Source organism: Rhinolophus ferrumequinum, chromosome X (assembly GCF_004115265.2).
Source record: "Rhinolophus ferrumequinum isolate MPI-CBG mRhiFer1 chromosome X, mRhiFer1_v1.p, whole genome shotgun sequence".
In the NCBI taxonomy this organism is placed as follows: Eukaryota; Metazoa; Chordata; class Mammalia; order Chiroptera; family Rhinolophidae; genus Rhinolophus; species Rhinolophus ferrumequinum.
Window position 1 is genome coordinate 6,648,944 of NC_046284.1, and position 20,978 is coordinate 6,669,921.

General features: G+C 59.9%; 1 protein-coding gene across 1 annotated transcript; it reads right to left on the reverse strand.

Moving 5' to 3' along the window:
• Positions 1-612: 612 nt before the first annotated feature.
• PLXNB3 (plexin B3) lies at positions 613-17,784 on the reverse strand. Its single transcript, XM_033115654.1, has 36 exons — positions 17,652-17,784; positions 16,144-16,240; positions 12,542-13,585; positions 11,909-12,088; positions 11,171-11,299; positions 10,992-11,092; positions 10,347-10,476; positions 10,014-10,170; positions 9,819-9,927; positions 9,627-9,741; positions 9,316-9,441; positions 9,115-9,231; positions 8,718-8,811; positions 8,465-8,634; positions 8,115-8,266; positions 7,796-7,901; positions 6,894-7,024; positions 6,463-6,639; positions 6,172-6,361; positions 5,796-6,026; positions 5,549-5,710; positions 5,316-5,467; positions 5,050-5,150; positions 4,747-4,970; positions 4,404-4,582; positions 4,048-4,114; positions 3,417-3,744; positions 3,187-3,290; positions 3,004-3,097; positions 2,500-2,678; positions 2,213-2,373; positions 1,849-1,996; positions 1,572-1,636; positions 1,431-1,506; positions 1,244-1,318; positions 613-995 (listed from the first exon to the last, which is right to left on the reverse strand). Exons 2-36 carry the CDS (start codon positions 16,174-16,176, stop codon positions 891-893), a joined length of 5,712 nt encoding a protein of 1,903 aa, XP_032971545.1. The 5' UTR covers positions 16,177-16,240; positions 17,652-17,784; the 3' UTR covers positions 613-890.
• Between the last annotated feature and the right edge of the window lie 3,194 nt (positions 17,785-20,978).

Genomic DNA, 20,978 nt, shown 5'->3' on the forward strand with positions numbered 1-20,978 from the left:
GCTGGTGACAGAGGGATGTCCAGGTCAGGCAGAGCCTATGACTTTGGAGCTACATCAGAGGGACCAGGAAAAATCAGGTCCTCAGAAAGGGGGTGGATGGGTAAGCCTTCAGGGTGTCAAAGGCTGGGGCAAGGCTGGCAGCAGACTGGCTGGCGACCTCCAAGGCTGGACTGGCTGCAGAGTGGCTGGGGATTGGGGGGGCCTCGGGTGGCCAAGTATGTGCCTCCAGCAGAGGCTGATGGGCACTTTTGTTCTTTAGAAAGATCACTCTGGCTGCTCCCAGGAGGGAATGGAGAGGGCCAGAGTGGAGCCAGGAGGCCAGCTGGGCACTTTCGGGGAGCACAGGGGCTTAGCAGTGACTGTAGTTAGCCCAAGATGGGAGACATTTGGTTCTGTGTCCCTGTGTCAGAAAAGAACTGGTAGGGTGGGGTGGGAATAAACAGGGGTGGGAAGACAGGGACCCCTTTCCTGCAGGGGCCAGGGGAGGCGAGGGGAGGGAGGAGAGCAAGTCCTGGGGGTGCCTGATTACCCCTCTTTTCCTCAAGCAGCAGAAGTCACAGCCCTGGGGCCGTGTAGATTCCAGAGGAAGGCAGGGGCTGGGGATTGGGCTTTTTGTAAAAAGACAGATTCCCATTTTATTTCCAGAAGCAATTCTCCAGCAAGCAAATAAATACAATGTGGGGGGAAGGAGAAGGATCGCTATAAATTAGAAAGAAGCCCGGACGGGGAGGAAGGGCGGAGTGGGGGTAGAGGTGGCAGGGAGCCCCCCCCAACTCTGCCAGCCCCTCTTCGGTCGCTGGCTCGATCCAGGGGCCATAGGCACTGTGGTGGTGGGTCCTGCTTGCTGCTGTCCAAGCTGGTGGGCCTTGGGTGCCTGCTGTGGCCTGGGCTCACAGGTCAGTCACCTTGTTCTCCACCAGGGCAGCGACCTGCTGCAGGCGGCAGGCCAGCTGCATCTTCTGGCCCACAGGGTCTTCCTCCAGGGCACCGATGATCTGCCAGGGCAGAGAAGGGTGCCCAGCCTGAGCCTCCAGCCCTCTGCCCACTGGCCCAGGGCCACTCAGCCCTGCTTCCATCTCAGCAGCTCCTGGGGATCCAGTGGGGGCTGCTCTGGGCAGAAGCTGGACAGAAGCCAAGCTCCTTCTCAACCCGGGCCCTTCCTCCCCTCTGCCGGCTGGTTGGGCCTGGACACCTCCTCCGCCCCCAGGGCGGTGTCCCTTCCCCGGGAGAGTCCTGGCCTCACCTGGTCATAATACCTGTGGATGTGGTTATAAAGTTCTTGCAGAGCTTCCAGACAGTGAGGAGCAGAGGTGTAGTTCTGGGGGCAGCACATAGAGGGGATGAGGCCCCAGCCTGGGCCTTAAGCCCCAAGCCTCCCCCCCACTCTGTCCCCCAAATGTATAGGCGTGTACCCCTGGTCCGTGTCTCACCCCCGAGAGCTCAGCCAGAGCTGAGTTCATCTCCTGGTAGCTGGCTGGAGAGCTCTGGCGAATGTCGGAGTAGTATCTGGAGGAGGAGATACCGTTAGGGGCGGGCAGCCTCTACCCAAGCCGTGATACCCTGACACCTACCTCTCCACCATCTGCTTGTAGCGAGGGATCTCCCTGGCGTAGAGCAGTTTGTTCACTGGGGAATCCTGTTCCGGGTAGAGGTAGGCATGAGTGCAGAGGTGGGGAAGCCCCTGTCCTGTGACCCTGACAGTGCCACCAGTGCCCCCGACCACTAGCCTACAGTATGCACCCCCCACCCCAGCTCCACCCAGGGCTCTGCACCCAGCCCCCGGGGCTTCTCCCACAAGCCTTTTCTCCTCAAGCCCCTGGCTGTCGCCGAGGCCAGCTCTGCCCTCACCCGGCCCACTTTATGCTCTGAGAGGGTGCAGGAGTCGATGAAGGTCTGGGCGATGACGGCAAGGATGGCATCCACGTTGTCTGACACCCGCACATCAAAGATGAGCTGTGGGTTCTTTAGGGTGTTCACCCAGAACCGCAACAGCAGGCTGGGGACACAGAGTGGCCACGGGCGTGAGGCACGGCGAGTCTAGCACCCATCAGCCTGAGCCCCACCCTGAGTTCCCCAGGCAGCTGTCCTGAGACTTTATGCTGGGGGTGTGGGTTCCTGTTCAGGGCCTGCCGCCCGCCACCCTGGCAATGTCCTTGTCCCTCTGGGACTCCATGTCCCATCTTCGCGGGGATGGGGCCAGCTGGCAAGGTACCTGTTAGTTTTCCAGATGTGTAAGGTCTCCGGGTCCTCGATACCATGCTTCTCTGCCAGCTCATCCAGGAAGTCAAACAGGTACTTGACAGCGATGGGCACGGGCCGGTTCACGCTGAGAATGGCCTGGAAGGTGTCATCTACAAATTTCTGCAGTGTGCCCTGGAAGGCAGGGGCGGGGATTGCATCAGTGGCTGGGGCCGCCCCTTGGCCTCTCAGGACCATGCCCTCCCCGCAGCTCAGTCAGGGGCCCCTCAGGGCGCCATCCAGTCACATGGCTCCACCGACCTTCATGGAGAGCAGGCGGGTGAGGTAGATTTCTGGAATGGCCTTGGCCCGTTCCCGCTCCCGTTCCCGCTCCCGCAGGCTGCTGCGCCGCACCTTGGCACCTTCTGGCTCCTCAGTGCCTTTCACCAGGTGCCAGAGGCGGACCCCGCCCTCCTCACCATCCTCCAGCATGGGGATGTCTGAGGACACATGTGCTGGCCTCAGTCCTATGCCCCAACTTGATGGGGTGGGACAGGGTAGGAGGAGCCGAGGAAAGCAGAGGGTAGCAATGTGAAGAGGAGGGTGGCAGCTCAGGGGCTTGCTCAGCAATACCCCGTGGTCCTAGAGCTCCCTGGCCAGGACACACGTCTTCCCTCGTCTGACCCAGGCCCTCAGCTCAGCCTGGAGCTTTGGCTGGCCCACTGGCAAGGTCTGGGGAGACCCAGGGGATGGCATGACCAGGACTCCTGCCGGCCTGCCTAAGCTCCCAGGGGCACATGGGCATGTCTGCGTCGCAGGACTCACTCTCTCTGGAGGGACAACTCTGGGCCAGGCTCTGGGAGACAGCGCTTCTGTTGTGCAGCTGGGGGATGAGCCCCACTGTGGCCCCATCCGGGACCTGGCGGAGAGGGAAGCAGAGGCTGGGATCCTTCTTTGCTTCATCCCGAGGCATGGGCTTGTCCCCCAGCCTGTACCCGCCCCACAAACCTTGTAGTGCTGTAGAGTGTTGAGTCTCTTCCAGTGGTTCTGGGTCACTGAGGTCAGGTCCTCGTCTGATAGGGTTAGGTGACCAGCCAGGCCCGAGCGCCACTCTGGGGGGACCCAGAGAAGCCAATCAGCCTTCATCCCGTTCCCCAACTCTGCTATTCAGAGCAAGGCAGAGCCGAGCCTCTATAGGTGGAACAGACCCAGGGGAGGAAGGCAGATGGGCGTCTTACCAAGGTCTAGGGTGTGCACGGCAGGCCTCTGGGAGAAGGGGGTACCCTTGTAGACTTGGTCCAACACCTTCTCCTTCACCTGGGTGATGGTGTCTGTGTCGAGCACCCGGGCGGGCACACGCTGTGCCTCGCTGCTCCCCACAGCCCCGCCAGCCCTGGGGCCCACCAGCACCATCAGCGTCAGGGGCCGGAACTCCACATCCTCCCGCAGCAGGCGACTGTCATTCAGGGTCCGTTTTGCCTTGCCTGTCACAGCGTCCACAGGGCCCTTATCCACCTGGTACTGGATGGCCCGGAGGAGCATGTACAGTGGCTCACCAGCCACCTCCTGCAACCATCAGGACAGGCCAGCGTTGGCCAGGGGTCTGGTGGGCTGTGTGAGACTCAGAGGGTGTGGTGGGGGTGGCAAGCGGCAGACCAGCTGCACAGAGCAAGGGCAGACAATGACAGGGGTCTCTGCCTCATATCCAGCCGGGAAAAAGGTTCAAAGCCTTTCCCTTTCCACACCCTGCCTTGCTGTGCCCTCACACCCTGAGGACCCTGGGGGAATTTGGGTGCAGGTCAGTGAGGCCACAGACAGCAGCCCCTTAATGGAGCAAGGGGAGAAGGTGCCATCCAGGGTGCCCCTCACCCTCAGGAAGGCGTAGAGACAGATGGACAGCCAGTTGGTTAGCAGCTTCTCCACCATGGTCTCTGTCCTGTAGGGAGCAGGCCCCTGGTCAGAAACGGGTCCTGCAGGGCTACCCTGGCCCTGGGCTGAGGTGGGCAGCAGGGGCAATGCAGAGCTTTTCCGCCTGCATTCAGCCCTCTGTGCCCACGTCCCTGGTGAGGATGCCCATTTACTTCCCTACCAGTGGCTTCTGTCCTAGCCCCCCTCCTGGGGGTTCCTGGCCCCGCCCACCCCAGGACAGGGTGGTGTGGTGGGGAGCTGGGGGCGGGGGACAGCACAACCCCTGCCGCCAGGACCAAGGTCAGGCCAAAGCCAACCTGCGCAGCATGAGCTTGGGATTCTTGTGCACATAATGGGCGGCCAGGTCGCCAAGCAGCGTCCTCATGATGTCGGTCAGGTACTCAAGCTTGCTGTGCAATGCTAGGGACAGCAGCGAAGCCACGTGGCAGCGGTCCCGCTGGGAGAAGCTGGGCTGCTCTTCCAGCGTGTGGATGAGCTAGGTGGGCGGGGGGTTGGGGCTGACGCTCATTTGGGAAGCCCCCTGCCCCGTGCATCCTCCCGCCTTTGTGCCTATACCTGCCACCCCGCCCAGCCTATGCCCAGCCCCACCTCCTTGCCCCCCTGAGACTCCCTGCCTCCCCACCGCCACGTGGCCCTCACTGTGAGGAGAAAAAGCTTGCTGTTGAGAAGATTGGAGAGCTGCGTGAGGCCCTGGCGCACAGGGGCACGGTGGCCCTCTTCCCCGGGCCCTTCGAACATGGGCTGCAGCGGGCAGCCGCCGTGCCCGGGGAAGAAGACTCGCTCGGCGTATGTGCGGTAGTCCAGGAAGGGGATCCCGCTCCCCTCCAGGTCGCTGCTGAGGTCAGTCATCTCGGTCATCAGGTCTGCAGGCCGGGAGCCACCAAGTTGTGGGGCTCAGGCCCAGTGGGCCCTCCGCCCCCCTCCCTACCGCCTCCTCCCCACCTGTGAACTCCTTGCGGCACTGGTCGCCTACGCCGATCTCCAGGTTCTCCAGCTGCACCAGAACCTTCTGGTAGTCTCGCAGAGCCTGCTTGCTCTTATGCCTGCAGCCCGGGGACCAAATGTTAGCCACAGGCCTAAGCCTACCTGGGTCAAAGCCACCAAGGTAGGATGGCCTCCTTCCCGGAGGCCTGCGGTATGGGGAGCCCTTTCTAAAAGTGAAGAGGGAAGTTTTCGCAGGTGTGTGAATGGCGGGGAGGGCCCCTCACCTGTACATGAGGGTGAGGAGGAGCACGGCAGCAGTCAGCACAGCAGCGCCCATGCCCAGTCCTACCTGGGCCTCCACAGGGAAGGTAGACTGTGTGGGCTCAGCCTCGTACTGGACAGGACCCAGGGCCAGCCGCAGGTTGCCCATCTGCACCTGGTGGGGGGACAGGGCTCCTGAGCTGGGCCTTCAGTGCTCCATCTGCCACCCACCCCGGTACCCGGGGCCCAGACTTACCACAAACTGCGGCAGGGTGCTGGAGCCATTGGCGGGCTGCGGGGCCCGTGGGGGTGGCTCACAGTACAGGTGGGTGAGTGTGAGCGTCTTCACCAGGCACTCCCCGTCACCAATGTGCACGCGTACCTCCTCCTTGCTGATCCCCAGGTTGAGGCCCTCGCCCTAGGAGACAGACCAGGGGCCTGAGCCAGGCCGCCTAGCCTGCCTCAGCAGCCCCTGCACAGAGATGGTCCACAGAAGCCCTCACCTCCACGTCCAGGACGTTGCCCGGCTTGAGGCGGGCGGGTCCCTCTCGGCTGAGGGGGGCCAACCGGGGGTTGGGCTGGTATAGGAAGTCCTGGCCCCCGCTGGCGCTGGCGAAATCCACATGCATGTTGTCTAGGGTGAAGAAGACCCTCTGGGGGTGAGCCCCATCTGGCACGGCAGGGCTCCGGCAGAGGAGGAGGCTGGAGGAGTTGATGGAGCATACGGTGGAGCACTGCGAGGTAGGCAGGGCCAGGACGAGGTGGGGTGAGCTGGGGCTCCCCTGCTCACTCCAGGGGCACGGTGGCCCACCTCGCCCCCCTACCCCTTCATTGGGCATGGTCCCTGGGCAGCCCCACTGCCGGCTGGTGGGGGCTCACCTGAAGTAAGCCCCCCTCAAGCTGGACACAAGCCTGAGGGGCTGAAGCAGGGGCCCTGCAGCTCCTCCTCAGGTCCTGGGGCTTGGCTCCCGCAGCCTGCACCTTTGCCGTGGCCTCCAGCCACACCGACAGCAGGGGCTGCTGTACCACGTCCAGGTCCTTCCCCCTGACTCGAATCAGCCGCCCACCCCTGTGCCAGGATAGTAGTCAGCAGGGGTTGGGCAGTGTGCAGCCCATGTCAGCCCTGACCCCCGCCTCCCAGACAGGATGCGCACGTTGCCCAGTCCTCACCCCCGGAAGCTGACGCTGGGCTCTGCCGTCATGAGCTGGGGGTTGGCAGTATAGCGGAAAGGGATGGCCAGCAGCGTGCGCTGGGCCTGGCCAAAGACCACACGAACCACAGCTTCTCCTGGCCCAGCCTGGGGCATGGTGTGGCACACAATGGCCTCCGGACACACTGGCTCCTGGCTGCAGGGGAGAGGAGGCTGGTACCTTGGGCTCTAGCTTCAGCCTGGCCACACTATGAGAATCCTGCTTTACGTTCCTCAAGGGCAGAGCCCATGAGGGGTGGTCACAGTGGCCATTTGTCTTGGACTTTCGTGGAGGCCCTGGGGAGCCATGAGTCTACAGCCTCTGCTGTACAGAAGGGGACACCGAAGCCCAAAGGAGGCACCCCCAGCCGAGAGCAGCCAGGCTGGGACCAGGAGGAAAGAGATACTCACATAGGACAGGATTGGCTGCCCACAAACGCACTGATGTTGCCTCCTGTCTGGAGGTGCTGCCCGTGGATGGTGAGCTGGGTGCCCCCTGCTTGGGGGCCCCACTGGGGACTCAGGCTCAGCAGGACGGGGTCCTGGGGGACAGGGCAAGTGAAGGCAGGCATGGCAGCCCAGCCTGGCTCTTCCTCACCTTGGCTCCAGCCCCCAAGGCCCTTGGCCAACTTCTCAGCTCTGTCTCCTGGGCCACAGCAAAACCACACCCACCTTCTGGAAGCCCTGTGCCTGGCTTCTGTGGTCCCACAACTCTCCTCTTAGCTACCCTGCCCCACTAAGGGGACTCTTCTGTCCTTATTGTGTCTCTGCCCCCCAGGAGGGCTTCATCCTCTGCCACAGCTTGCACCTCCCAGGCCCCCTGAGTGCTAAACCCTGACATCTAATTGCCTCTTTGGGGTGCTGCATGTGCCCCAAGCAAATGCTAACCTGCCCCTGCTCCCCCCACTGCTTCTGCTCTGATCATCTTGGACCCCAAAATGGCCCCAGCAGGCGCAAAGGGCTCATGCTAGTGCCTGAAGGTGACCCTGCTCTCTCGCATCCCCACGCCCGCAGGCAGCCAGACCTGTAATAAATCCCAACAGTTCTGAGTCCCAGACTGGCCATTCTGCCCTCTGCACTTGGTGTTCGGCTGCCCACCTCCCTCCTGGACAGTTGCTACAGCAGTGTCCTGGCTGTGCCACCACTGCTGCCAGCCTGCCCTCTCCTCGGATCACGTGGCTTCCCTACTGGACATGCCACAACACTTCCTGTTACCCTTAGGTCAAGTTTGCAATCCTCATCGAGGTGCCTGTGCCTTTGTGTCCCTCCCTCCTACTCTCCCCTGCATGGGGACCCCCAGGGTGGGCACTGACCTGATAGGTGAAGTGCTGGGTTGAGATGCCTGGTGGCCGACTCTTAATGGCCACTTGGATTGGTCCCGTGGTGCCATTGGGGGCAGGAGATGTCACACACACAATCCTGAGGAGCAGAGGCCCGGTAGCAGCTCAGGGCCCCTGTGGGCTGGGCACTTCCCTGGCGGGAGCTGTGGGCCTCCCACTAACCACTGCCTGGAGCCTGCGCACTCCCCGCTCATCCCCTGGCCCATCTCCCTTTGGTGCATCTGACCAGGGCCCACATTTCTTGGCTGCAAGTGTCCCTTGTCTCTGGGTGGCCAGTCCGTGAGGGCCTTACCGGGCAGAGGTGCGGTAGAGAGAGGGGTCAGGGTTGCAGGGCTGGCCAGCCACACTCACGGCGTCCTCAACGTCGGCAAAGTCCCGGCCCAGGTTGGAGCCCAGGATGGTGAGGGCCAAGCCACCTTCAGGGGGGCCAGTCAGAGGCTCAATCTGCAGCAGAGAAGGATGGCCATGGGATCCCCAAGGCCACACCCAGCCAGCCGACCATCCTGAGGCAGGGCTGGTCTGACCGGGGTGAGGCTAGGACAGTGGGGGGCAGGGCAGATGGGGCTGGGGGTAGGAGAGGAGGTGGGAGACTGGGCCGTTGGGAATGGGTGGGGGTGAAGGCCAAGGTGGGGGGTGGCTCACTGTGTCAATGCTGGGCATGGGACATAGCAGCTCCACGGCCCCGGGTGGGCAGAGTGGCCCATAGCGACAGGCAGGCTGGCCGTGGCTGCACCACAGGCAGCCCAGGCTCCCATTGGCTGCCTGGCAGTGGCTGCAGTCAGGGTGGCCCACGGCACAGTCGTACAGGGTCACTAGGGAAGGTTAGGCAGCGCATTGAGGCACCTCCCCTCTGCCACACGCCCTGCCCCATCTGCCCTGCCACCCCCAAGCTCACCATGAAGAGTGCCGGCATTGTCCAGCCGCTGGCCCTTTCCCCGAGTGACGTAGATGGGCACCAGGAGCTCCCTCTGCGTCATGGAGGGGTGGAACTGTGGGTGGAGGATGGGGTCAGGCCTGGCTCAACTTGGGACACCCCTGACCTCTGCCTCCTCCAGGACACTCCTTCCAGAATGGGTGCCATTGTTCAGTGCCCACATCTCACACCAGACTGCAAGCCCGGAGCACAGGCTGTAGGCACCCTGTTCCTGCTGCTCACAGGAGGCCTCGCGATAATGGGAGGAAGAGGACGAGCCCCTGAGGGCCTGGGACAAGCTGGGAGAAAGGGGTTTGGGGACATCTGAGAGCTGCCAGGGGTGTCCTGTGGCAGGCGAGGCTGCGGGGTAGCTGCTTACCTGCTGGGCCTGGCAGTACATGATGCCTGCATCCCCGGTCATCTCTTCCAGGGAGGCTGGTAGCCTCTGTAGTTTTCCGGGCAGCTCCAGCCAACAGTGGTAGGAGGCTGGCAGACCCTGGGGATAGACACTGTCAGGACCCTGGACATTGTCAGCTTCCCCCATCCGCCGTCCCCATTCCCTGCCCACCAGATTGCTCACTCGGAAATACTGAAGGTTCCTCACTCTCAGGGCCAAACGGCTCTCCCAGCCCACAGGCACCAGGAGGGATCCTTCCAGGCCCTCAACCTGAGGACAAGCCCCTGGGCCACGCACCTGGATGTCCATCTGGGAAAAGAAGATGTTAGCCCTTCAGAAGTCGAGGTGTGTGGGCAAGGTGTAGGGTGAGGTGGCTCTGCAGTGGCAATGAAGGTGCCAGGCTGGCCACTGGGCGAGCAGAGACCCACAGACGAGGCCCTGCAGCCATGTGGGGCTGGGCAATGAAGGGAGCCCAGCAGGCTGGGCTCACCCACCTCTTGCGTGCTATAGATGGTCCTCTCGCCCTCGGGACAGTGCTCCCCATACACACAGCGGCTACTTTGGGGGCACCAGTGGCATCGCCAGAGGCTGCCCACACAAGCGCGGCACCTGGAAGAGCAGGGACTGCTCAGGCTGGGCATTATCGGGGTTGCCACCCCTACCCAGCAACCAGGCCCAGCACTCACGGGGCTGCCACCTCCAAGGCCTGGACAGCACTGCAGTCGTAGAAGGAGAAGTTGGTGGCAGCTACGGCCACGTCCTCAAACATCAGGGCCAGGGACAATGTGACATGGTCTGAGAGGATGATGATGGCAGGGTAGGTCATGTGGCTTCTGCCCCTCCAGCTCCTGCCCCAGCTGCCTTCCCCAGGGGCCCCTCACCTGTGCCTGGAGGGTTAAGTGGCAGCTGGTCTTGAGGAGGGGTAACACAGGCCACATGGGGCCCTTCCACATGAGCCAAGCTGTCGTAGTCTCCAAAGGCACAATGAAAGTATTCATCCATAGCCAAGGTGGGCAGCCGGGGGACAGACAATGTGACCTAGGGCATGTTCGAGGAAAACAGAGCAGGCAGGGGCTTCTCGGGGGTGCGGTGGGGGGGAACTCACCAAGGGAGATGGAGCCAGAGCAGAGTGGGTGGGAGCAGAAGCAGCGGGAGAGGAGGACGGGGGCAGCCTGGGGGCATCCCCCACAGACAGGCAGTGGCAGGAGCCTCACCTGGCCCTGCTCCTGGCGGGGGTGGTGGGCCGGCAGCAAGCTCTGCACGTGCAGGCAATGGCTGTCCTCATAGCTCCACAGCCACTGGTTGGGCTGGGCTGCCCGCCTGCATTGGCCCTTGCGGGTACACCTGTGGGCAGGGGCCCATTGGGTCACTGTGTGGATCTCAGGCTCCCTGGGTGATGGGTGACAAGGGGATTGGGAGGATGGCCCAACTGGAACCCAGTGAGCAAGGGGAATGAAAGGGACTGCGTTCACAGAGGAAGGTCTTTGGCCTTGATGGTGAGTCAGAGGGCTGGGCTGCGGAAGGGAGGCATGCGGAGGTGACTGCGGGGTGCCCTAGGGATTCCTGGGGCTGCCTTGTGGAGCACAGGCTGGTGGAGACGCCTGGGAGAGGTGACAGAGGCCTGTCCTGAGGAGGGCTGGGGAATGATAAGTGAGCAGATTGGGCAGTGGTGGGAAGGAGGCACCGACCAGATTCCTGCTTCAACAGGGTCGGACAGATTGGGGAACTCAGCAGTGGCCCCGTGTCTCCACCTCAGGGACCTGAACTGGCCTCCTGGCATGCCTAGAGCTGCTTCCAGGTGTGGCCTCCTGGCACATACCACCTGTTGGCCCAAGCCTGGGCACAGGCCCCTAGCTCACCTGCCCTGGAGGATGCACCAGCCGCACAGTGGGTCCTGGGCCTGGAGGCAGCTGGTGCAGTCAGAGAACTGGGCGCAGGCTGCCACGGGTACCCGGTCCACCTGGATGGGCAGCAGGCACAGAGCCAGTAGGTATGGGGACTCAGGCCTCAGGTGCCCAGCCCCTGGGACAGCCCTCACCTGCTGGGCAGTCAGGACATAGAGGTAGCTGCCACTGCTGTCCACTAGCAGGTCTGGGCTGATGGCTGAGCCTGGAGGCCCCACCTGCTGGGAGTGGTACACCTGGCCTTGGGAGCCATTGAGAAAGACCTGGGGGAATGGAAAGGACAGGGCTGGGCCAGCCTGTCGAGCCAGGCCTGCTCCCAGGGTGGCCACAGGCTGACTGTTCGGAGCACACGCTCTCCTTCCGAGCTGGGGACCCCAGGCCGTGGATGGTGGGGCAGGCCCATGGGCATCCAGCCTGCCATGTTGCCTCCTCCATGCAGCACCACCTAGCTGGCGTGGCAGGGCCACCCTGGGTGAGGCCCTCAGGCGCCAGGGGCTAGAGGGCAGTTGTGGGGAGATAAGCAGGTCCAAAGGAGGCCAGAGTTTGTTTCGGACAGACTTCTGTGGCCATGCTGGCTCTAAGGCCGAGACACTGCCCACTGCACCTCCATACCACCCCCACCCCCCTTGGCTGTCAGTTCCCACTGTTGGCTGGAGAAATTGAGGCTGCCTGGGAGGCTCCTGGGCTGTCGTCCTAAGCCATGCCTCTGGGACCCAGATAGCAGGTGGCACCCAGCTAGCCAGGACACAAGCCGAGAGGCGGTAGGTACCTGGGCCTTCCCTGAGCCGCTTCAGGGCCCAGCCTGGCAGTGTCAAGACTGTAGGGCAGGGAGGCTGGTGCTAGCGCAGCCCCCTGCTCTGTCAGGCCCTCACCTTATGCAGCTGGCCCTGGGTGTCCCCCAGGAAGGCTACCATGTGCCCATCCACCTGGAGGGCTGCGACGGCACTGATGGGTTGCACGAGCTGCAGCAGAGGCCTGGCTTCAAGGGGCTGGCGGCCAGCAATGGGACTGGGAGTGTGCTCATCACCACAGGGGTACGACTCAGGGGAGTCCTGGATAGGCAGAGAGGGGGAATCAGTTCCCGGAAGAGGCAGGAGTCAACTTCCCTGGGCCCAGAGCTAGTTAGAGGAGGACAGCCAGGCAGTCAGTGAGAAGAGAGCAAAGCAGGCTGGAAGACAGGGCCAGGGAGCCCCATGGCAGGACAAGCTCCCACCTCAGAGAGGGAGAAAGACAGCAGCTAGGAGACTTGGAGAATAAGCCAGCCCCTTCTTGACAACCTCTAACCAAGAGGTCATGGGCAATCGTCACATAAGAGTGTCTAGCTGCCCGAGGCCCCGGGACTACATGTGGCAGCCCTGCCCTGGGCTGAGAGATTCAGCAGGATCATGAGGGACAGGGATGGAGGTCAGATGAGGCAGTGAGAGAAGGCTGGAACCGCCACCAGAAGATGGTGCATAAAGCCTGAGGTGACAGGGCAGGTGTGGGGCCTGGGCCCAGCCACTCACAGGGGGCAGGGTGACGCATCGCGAAGTGACGCCATACTCCACAGTAGCTTCTTCCATGCCACTGGGTCCCCGGCCGCCTGCTGTGTAGCAAAGGCGCCGGGCCTGCTCCATGCTCCTGTCCAGCTCAGCCAGGGGAAAGGCACACAGGGCTGCCTGTGCCCCCCTCGGGCCCGCGGCAAATGCCCCCAGCAAGGTGCCTGGGGCAAGGAAGGCAGCTTGGATGAGGCCCTGGCCCTGGCAGGTGAGGGGCACTTCCACGTAGGAGTAAAGGTTGGCGTCTTCCAAGCAGACTCGGGCCACGTAGGAGCGGTACTCGGCCTGCACCCGGGCCCCACGGCGGCGGAAGACGAAGTAGGCGGAGCGGGCATTGGCAAAGGCTGCCACGTAGCTGTTGTTGTAGTCGGAGAAGTCTCCCACCACCAGTCGACCCAGGCCCTCGCTGGAGAAGGGCTGCGGCCCAGCCAGTTGGCGCACAGTCAGGGGTGGCACCCCTCCTGACAGCTTGCCTGCCAGGCCTCTGGCCACCAGCAGGAGGTCCCGGCCTGGCGCGGGCACCACCAGGCCCACGGTGGCCACTCCTGGGGCATTGGCGGCAACAAACTGCCCATCACCGGGGTCCTCGGCCTGGTACAACAGCTTGGCCACGTCTGCAAGGTGCCGCTTCTCACACACACCCTGCCGCACCTGCCCGCAGGCCACCAGCTCCTGGGCCCGACTGCTCACCAGCAATAGCTGGTTGGCATTGTTGGTGAGCTGGGCCTGCGGGCACTCAGCCGGGTCACGGAAAGGCACACAGTCAGGACTATCGAAGACAGGGCCGGTGACAGCCACAGCCTCGAGCTGCAGTTCGGGGCTAAGCTGGAAGAGGCGGTTCACTGCACCTACATAGAGCGTGCCCCGGCCGGGTGCCAGTGCCAAGTGGTTGAAGGTGGTGTTGAGTGCGGAGAAGCGATGGGCCTGAGCCAGGGGCAGCGGTGGGCATAGCAGCAGCAGCACAAGCAGGAGGTGGGGGTCGAAGGGAGGCCAGGGTGCCATCACAGGGGCCTGGGAGAGAGCCAGGCATCTGAGTCCCAGTGGGAGGGAGCACCACCTCCCCACCCCTGGCCAGCATGAGTCAGGGCAGCGAGGGGAACAGAGGAAGAGGGGGTGGAGAGAGCATCGGAGGGAGAGGAGTACTGAGAAGAGACACAGATGAAAAGGGAGGGAGAGAAGGACAGAGAGGCAGAGAGAGAGACAGGCAGAAAACAAGGACGGAGAGATACAGGGCAGAGAGAAGCAAAGAGAGGGATAAAGAAAGAGCGGAAAGAGAGAGGGAGGGAGTGGGAAAAGGGGCAGAGAGGAGTACAGAAAGAGGGACAAAGAGAGTATCCAAGAGATGGAGGGGGAGGGTGCACAGACGCGTGCACAAGGAAAGAATTTCTTTCATTTTCTACTTTACGAGGAGTGATCATAAAATACGGTGAATGTTTACATTAAAAAAATTATTACAGGGGGCGGCCAGTTAGCTCAGTTGGTTACAGTGTGGTGCTACTAACATCAAGGTTGCCGGTTCGATCCCCACATGGGCCACTGTGAGCTACACCCTCCTTAAAAAAAAAAAATTATTACAGTAAAAGATACATGGCCATTAATCTCCCTTAAAATACTCCCCCTCGCTTTGAACACACTGATCCCATCGTTCTGGCCAATTTCTGAAGAGTTCTGGAAGTCCTTTTTCGTGAGTATCTTTATTTAGTTGCACTGTTGAGGTTGCTTTGATGTCCTGAATCAATTCAAAACATTTTCCTTTCATGGTCATTTTGACTTTAGGGAAGAGCCAGAAGTCACATGGTGCCAGGTCCAGGGCATAAGGTGGATGAGGAAACACCATAATGTTTTTATTTGACAGAAACTGCCTTATACCAGAAGCGACGTGTGACACGGAGCATTGTCATGATGGAGGATGAAGTAAAGACACTCACAAAAGAAGACTTCCAGAACTGCTTCAGAAAGTGGCCAGAACGATGGGATAAGTGTGTTCAAAGCGAGGGGGAGTACCTAGAGGGGGATTAATGGCAATGTGCCTTTTACTGTAATAATTTTTTTATTTAAATATTCACCTTATTTTCTGATCACACCTCATTTACATGTCTAGATTGTTGAAGGGCAGCAGATCCTGAAAAGCCACAAGCACACAAACAGAAGGACTTTGAGTGACAGAGGAGACAGTGATAGAGAGGAGCGGCCATAGAGATGAGAGGGGGGCAGGGCAGGGAAGGGAGGAGGGGAGGCAGAGGGGTGGGGGGTGCCCAGGTAAGGCGGAAAGGGGGCAGGAGCCCAGAGACAGATGAGGATGTGGGAGAAGGAAGGCATATTATAGGGGATCCTGTGCCCCCTACCCAGACAAAAGACATGGCACGGGGGCAACAGGAGTGAGGAACAGCAAAATCAGGGAGACCCTAGAGAAAACTCGCCCTGGGCAGCCAGGGCCGGTTGCAAAGAGGGACTCTTGCCAGCAGGGAAAGGGAATGCTGGAGAGAGGAGAGAGAACCAGGGAGAAAATGAGGCAGCCAGAGGACTGCAAGCTGAGACACAGCTGGACACTGCCCCAGCCTGCCACAAAGGTGGCAAAGGGGGCAGAGCAGGGCCAAGGAGAACAGGGTCATGCCACAGAGGGCTGCGAGGGCCCCAGACTGAGCCGGGGGGGTGGTCAGAGCAGGGATAGGGGCAGAGCTGGGAGACAGCCTGAGTGGGGTCTGGGAGAGAGGGCACCAAGAGACAACACAGGGTGCAGGAGCCCCTCCCCGTGGGCCCCAGCAGCCAGGGTCCATTGGGGCCTGGCACCGGGAGTGTGTATGTGGAAGGGGTGAGAGAGAAAAGGAGTGAGAAGAAGACAGCCAGGAAAAGAGCTTGACTGAGGAGAGGGCAGTCGAGGAGGGAGGAGAACTTAAAGGGAGTCCTATCCAGAGAAAGCACGGGCACTTCTCCCCCCCCCATTTGGGGCCATTTGGAGCACAGACTGGGGGTAGTTCCCATGTGCCTGGTGGGGACCTCAGGCTGAGCCCACCTCCCAGCTGGGGGTCATTTGCAGCAGCTCCTGCCCAACAGCCTCTGGCCCCAGCTGGCTGCCTAGGTGACCAGTCACACAAAGAGAGACACCAGCAGGGCAGAGCCCCTGGGCCTTGGACTCTTGCTCCTCCCTCTTCCTGACCCCAAGCCCAGAGCTGCAGAGAAGGGGACCGAAGCTGGGTCCTAAGTTGAGCTGGGATTCCGCACAGCTGGGCATATGGGAAGTGCCAGCCAGGAGCGAGCCCAAGGTCACTCTGTGCCCCTCAGCCTGCCAGCAGAGAGGCAAGCCTGGGCCCCCAGGCATGCCGGTGGGGGCAGAATCCTTTATCTCGGTAACACAGACAGGAAGGTTGGGCCTGGCTCAGGAACAGGGCTATTTCCTCTAGACCCGGGATATCGGTGGCATGTGGGTGACGCATGTGGGTGATGAGGTAAAGGGACTGTGGCCAGGAGGCGTAGCATGTCGGAGCCCCACGCCCAGACTCCCCTGTGTTATTTTACCTGCCCTGCCCCTCCCAGGGACACCTCTGGGGACGTGGGACTCAGGCACTTACCGTTGAGAAGTGCAGCAGCAGAGGGAGGCACATCTCCTCACTTCAGCTGCCCTGGGGCAGTGGTGACGGGCACAAGACAGCTGTGGGGGGCATTGCCCTGAGTGGGAGGGAGACAGTTGAGGCTCAGATCCATTCATACTGGCCCTGGGGGAGGAGGGAAGCCTGGGGGGCCAAGGGCCTGGCGGCCGGGCTCCACCACAGCTGGCAGCTTTGTCAATAGTGGCCTGGCCAAGGCAGCCCTGCCTCCACTTCAACAATGTCCCCTCTGTCCAGAGGCCAGGGACCCACTATCTGGTGCTCTCCCCCCACCCTAGCTATTCTGGCCAGGGGGCTCCCTGCCACTCCCCACCCTCAGAGAGACACCCCCCAGGATCTGGGGACAAAGGGACAGGGTTTCCTCCAGCCAGAAAAATGAGACCCACACAGCCAGCCCCACCCCTGTGGTGCCAGCCAGAGAGCTCCTTCTTGTGTCCCCCCAGGTCACTGTGAATGGCACAGGGGAGGCCATGGAGCCCCCACAGGAGGGTCAGAGCACTGAGTCCCTGCAATGCCAGCCTCAGCCTTAGTATCCTTGGTGCCTGGCTGAAGTGCCAGTCCTGGCCCTCAATGCCTGCCTTTGTCCAGGCTGGGGGCAGGGGAGACACTGACAAAGGCAACGCGTCCAGGAGACCTTCTACCCGCACACCCCCCCACTCCTTTGGCCCAGAACAGACTGGCTAGAAAGCAAGTGATCAGGATGTCCCCAGCCAGCCCCACCCCCGGGGACTGGCAAAATCGTGCCAGGTACCTCATGGTGGTAGTGGACAATGCCAGCGGAGGATGTATAGGAAGGGGTGGGGGGCATGGCCACCGGGAATCCAGCCCTTAGCTTCAGACATGGCAACTAGTCGCTGGCTGTCCCCCCCCACTTCCCCCAGGGAAACACCATTTCAGGATGGGCCTAGACCCCCCCCCTCCATGAATGGGGTGGAGAAGGGAGTGGTGGCTGGCAGCTGGCTCCCTTGCCATCCTCACAGGGCACCATCTGCACACCAAGCCGGCAGAGCTGGGGCTCTGGCCTGTGGCACAGGGGCAGGTACACTCAAGTTGGGGTCCTCGCCTTCTCCACGAAGCACAGCAGTAGCAGGCTTCAGGGCGAGGTGGCAGCAGCAAGGCTTGTTGCCACCTGGCTGGGCCGGTTGGGTGGCTGTGGGGGCAGGGAGCCAGGAAAGCCACCTCCCTACCCTGCACCCTGCCCTTGGCAGCACCGGCTCTCCCATTTGGGGGCAGAAGTTCTGGGTCCTACCTGCCAGCTCCAGGACCACCCCCTACGGGGGCACTGTGTCCCTAGGCATCAGGAGGTGTCATCGCAGGGCTGGGGTTAGCGCCTGAGGGCCTTTGCCCGAGCAGGGCGACTTGGCCCTGCAGACCTCTGGCTTCTCCTAGGTCCCAGCACACACTGAGATGGTGTCCCCCTGATCGGGAGGCCCCTGCACCCCTCACCCTCGCCAGCCCTGGTTCCTGCTTACTTGGGTGGGCCGCCGGCAGGGGCTGAGGAGCAGCTGATGGTGCAGGAGAGCGTCCCTGCGAAGCCCCAGCCTCCCTCCCCACAATGCAATCGTGCCCAACCCAGCACATCCTGGCGGGCTGGCCTGGCAGCCCAGCCCCTCCCCGCCCACCCCTTTGCCCAACGCTGCAGGGCAAGGCGCTGCTGCCCTCTGCTGGCCTTAGTGGGCATGGCGGAGGACCAGCTGTGGTTACCAGATTGGAGCAGGTGAGAGTGGGGCGGTGCCCTCCCATTGGGTGGTTAAGAGAGCATTCCATAGCCTTCTACGAAGTGCCTACTGGGTGCCAGGCTTAGGCTTGGCATTAGGGCCGCTCAGAGACAAAGTCCACTGCCACCTGCCACAAGACTCTTTTGGATCTTGGGCAGAATTACTTGCCAACGGATAAGTCCCCACTGCCAGGAGAGCCTATCTGTGGAGGGCACCTTAGGGCACCAAGGACAGGAATCAAGTCTAGGGGTGCTCAGGGTATCAGGGGAAGGAAGTGAAGCTACTACTATGGCTGTCCTCCTGAAGTACTGGGCAGAGCCAAGTATTCTGGGTACATTAACTCATTCAGTCCTTCCAATGGCCTCACAAGGGGAACAGCTATTTCCCCCAGTCACAGGTGAGGAAATACATAGGAGGGATTAGGAAATTGACACAAGTTTTCACAGCTAGTAGTGGCAAGGCTAAGAGTCCATCACAGGGCCCGTGCACTTAACCATCAAGCCATGTGGCCCTGAGCCCTGAACCGTGGCAGGCATTGGACAGGAGGGGAGATGGGGACGGCCCAAAGCTGGGACTGCAGGTGACATGTCCATGGGGTGTTTTGCCCTACCTGGAGCACAAGGTTGGTGGAGGTAGGCTTCGAGGGTGTAGAGGTCAGCAAATCAAGGAGAACTTGGTCATGGTCTTGTGAACAGCTTTGCGTTTGGACAAGTGCAAGCTGGTGGTCCTGGGGTGGAGAAGGTGGGGAAGCCTGGAGGGGTGGCTCTGCGCAAGGACAGAGGTGGATGCACTCCAGAGATGCTCTGGGTAGGGGACAGAATCCTAGAGACTTGGCATTGGATGGGGTGTAACCAGTGAAGGCAGCAGAATCCAGGAGACCCCTTTCTGCTGGGGCGTTGCTCTCCACGGGGCAGGGGTGCCAGTGGGGGGAAGGACGGGAGGACTGAGTGGCCCAGAGGCCAGTGGAGCTGTTGGAGTCTTGGTGTGAGAAGCTCAGCTCAGGGTGACTGGAACACTGGGGGTGGCAGTAGCTCCCTGGAGGGAACTCAGAAGGGAGACCGGGGCATGGGGGAAGGCCAGATGGCCAAGAAGGATCCAGGGAGGGATTTAGAACTCCAGGAGGTATGTGGCGGGCTGATGGTGGGGGAGAATCTTTGAACAACAGAACTTGTATGAAGTCTAATAATTCTGGATTCCCTTTGTGGACACTTTTTGGTTTTTGCCTTACATAATAATCATGTCATCTGCCAGGAATGACTGTTTTGTTTCTTCTTTTCCAGTCCTTTTAACTGTGGTTTCTTTTTCTCGCTTTACTTCCCCGGACAGTGCACCACTGAATGGAAGCAAAGAGAATGTTCTCAATGTTTAATGATTAAGTATGATGTTTACAGGGGGTGTTTGGTAGACACCTTTATGAGTTAAGGACATTCCCTTCCTGTCCTAGTTTGCTATATGTTAAATTTTATCAAATGCCTTCTCTGAATGCATTGAGGTGATGACAAGGTTTTCCTCCTCTCATCTGTTAATGTGGTAAAATATGTTAATTGATTTTCTAACGTTAAACCACCCTTGCATTTTCTGGGCTAAACTCAACTTTGTCATGGTGTATTTTATTCATATACAGTTCTGGTTTGGATTTTTTTTTTTTTTAGCCTTGTACAATCCTTGTTGGGTTTTGCTATCAAGACATCATAAAATGCATTCGGAGGACATTTCCTCTTTTTCTGTTCCCTGGAAGAATTTATCTAAGAGGGGTTATCATGTCCTCGAAGGTTTGATAGAATTCACCTGTAATACTATCTAGGCCTTCCTTGTTTTTGCAGCCTCCTGCCCCTCTATCCATACATTTTAACCTACTGATCCAATTTCTTTAATAATTATGGGACTGTGTCAAGCAGGGTCTCAGCTCCCGCACCCCGCACAAGAACGCAGGGTATGGTGAGGCCAAAAAGGAACACCCACGGAGCCATGGATAGAGGGTTCATACCAGTATATTCTCGCTGGCGGCTGGGTTGGCGACACAGGAAGCAGGATCCACACGATCCGCAATCCGCCATCCACACTTGCTAACCCCACTTGCTAGCCACAACCCACCGTCCACTTCTCTACCAACCAACCAACCTCTTGCTAACTGCAATCCGCGCTTGCTAGCTCAGCCACGACAGTTATATCAGTGGCCAATGGCTAACTGGTTACAGCTGATGGTCAACTAGTCACAGCTGACGGCCATCCACTACCCGAGCCAGCACCTTTCCACGTGAGGCCGAGAGCCTGGAAACTGCTCTCTGGGGCTGTCCCCACAGACTGTTCAGATTTTCTGTTTCTTCTTGAGTCAATTTTTTTATTGTGGTGAAAAATACATAACATAAAGTTTATCATCTTAACCATTTTCAAGTGTACAGTTCAATTGTGTTAAGTACACTCACATTGTTGTGAAGCGGGTCTCCAGAACTTTTCCATCTGGCAAAACTGAAACTCTATATTCATTAAACACCTCTCTCTGTCCCTTCCCCCAGCCCCTGGCACCCACCCTTCTACTTTCTGTCTCTCTGAATTTGACTACTTTAGATAACTCATATAAGGAGAATCATACAGCACTTGTCTTTTGTGACTGGCTTATTTCACGAAGCATGTCCTCCAGGTTCATCCGTGTTGTAGTATGTGGCAGGATTTCCTTCCTTTCTAAGGTGGAATAATAGACCACTGTATTGATAGACCACGTTTTGCTTATCTATTCAGCAGTGGATGGACACTCAGATTGCTTCTGCCTCTTGGCTATTGTGAGTAGTGCAACCATGATCATGGATATGCAAATAGCTCTGCTTTTAGTTCTTTTGGACATATACCCAGAAGTGGGATTGCTGAATCCTATGGTAATTCTATTTTTAATTTTTTGAGGAAACTCCATACCATTTCCCATGGCAGTTCTACCATTTTATAATCCCACCAACATGTGCACAAGTGTTCTAGTTTCTCCACATCTTTGCCAACACTTTGTTACCGGAGAGCAGGCCCTTCTCGGTGCAGTGTCCAGGTTCTTGGCGTCTCGAGCAAAGAACTGAATGAGACATGGAAATAAAG

What these genes read in the sequence shown, in the direction of transcription:
- PLXNB3 (XM_033115654.1), bottom strand. Translation starts at nt 16,176, where the DNA reads ATGTGCCTCCCTCTGCTGCTGCACTTCTCAACG. An exon ending in TGGTGCATCCTCCAGGGCAG is followed by an intron (nt 10,477 to 10,991) that starts GTGAGCTAGGGG and finishes CCCTGCCCACAG; the next exon opens with GTGTACCCGCAAGGGCCAAT. An exon ending in CACATCTGGAAAACTAACAG is followed by an intron (nt 1,997 to 2,212) that starts GTACCTTGCCAG and finishes CTGTGTCCCCAG; the next exon opens with CCTGCTGTTGCGGTTCTGGG.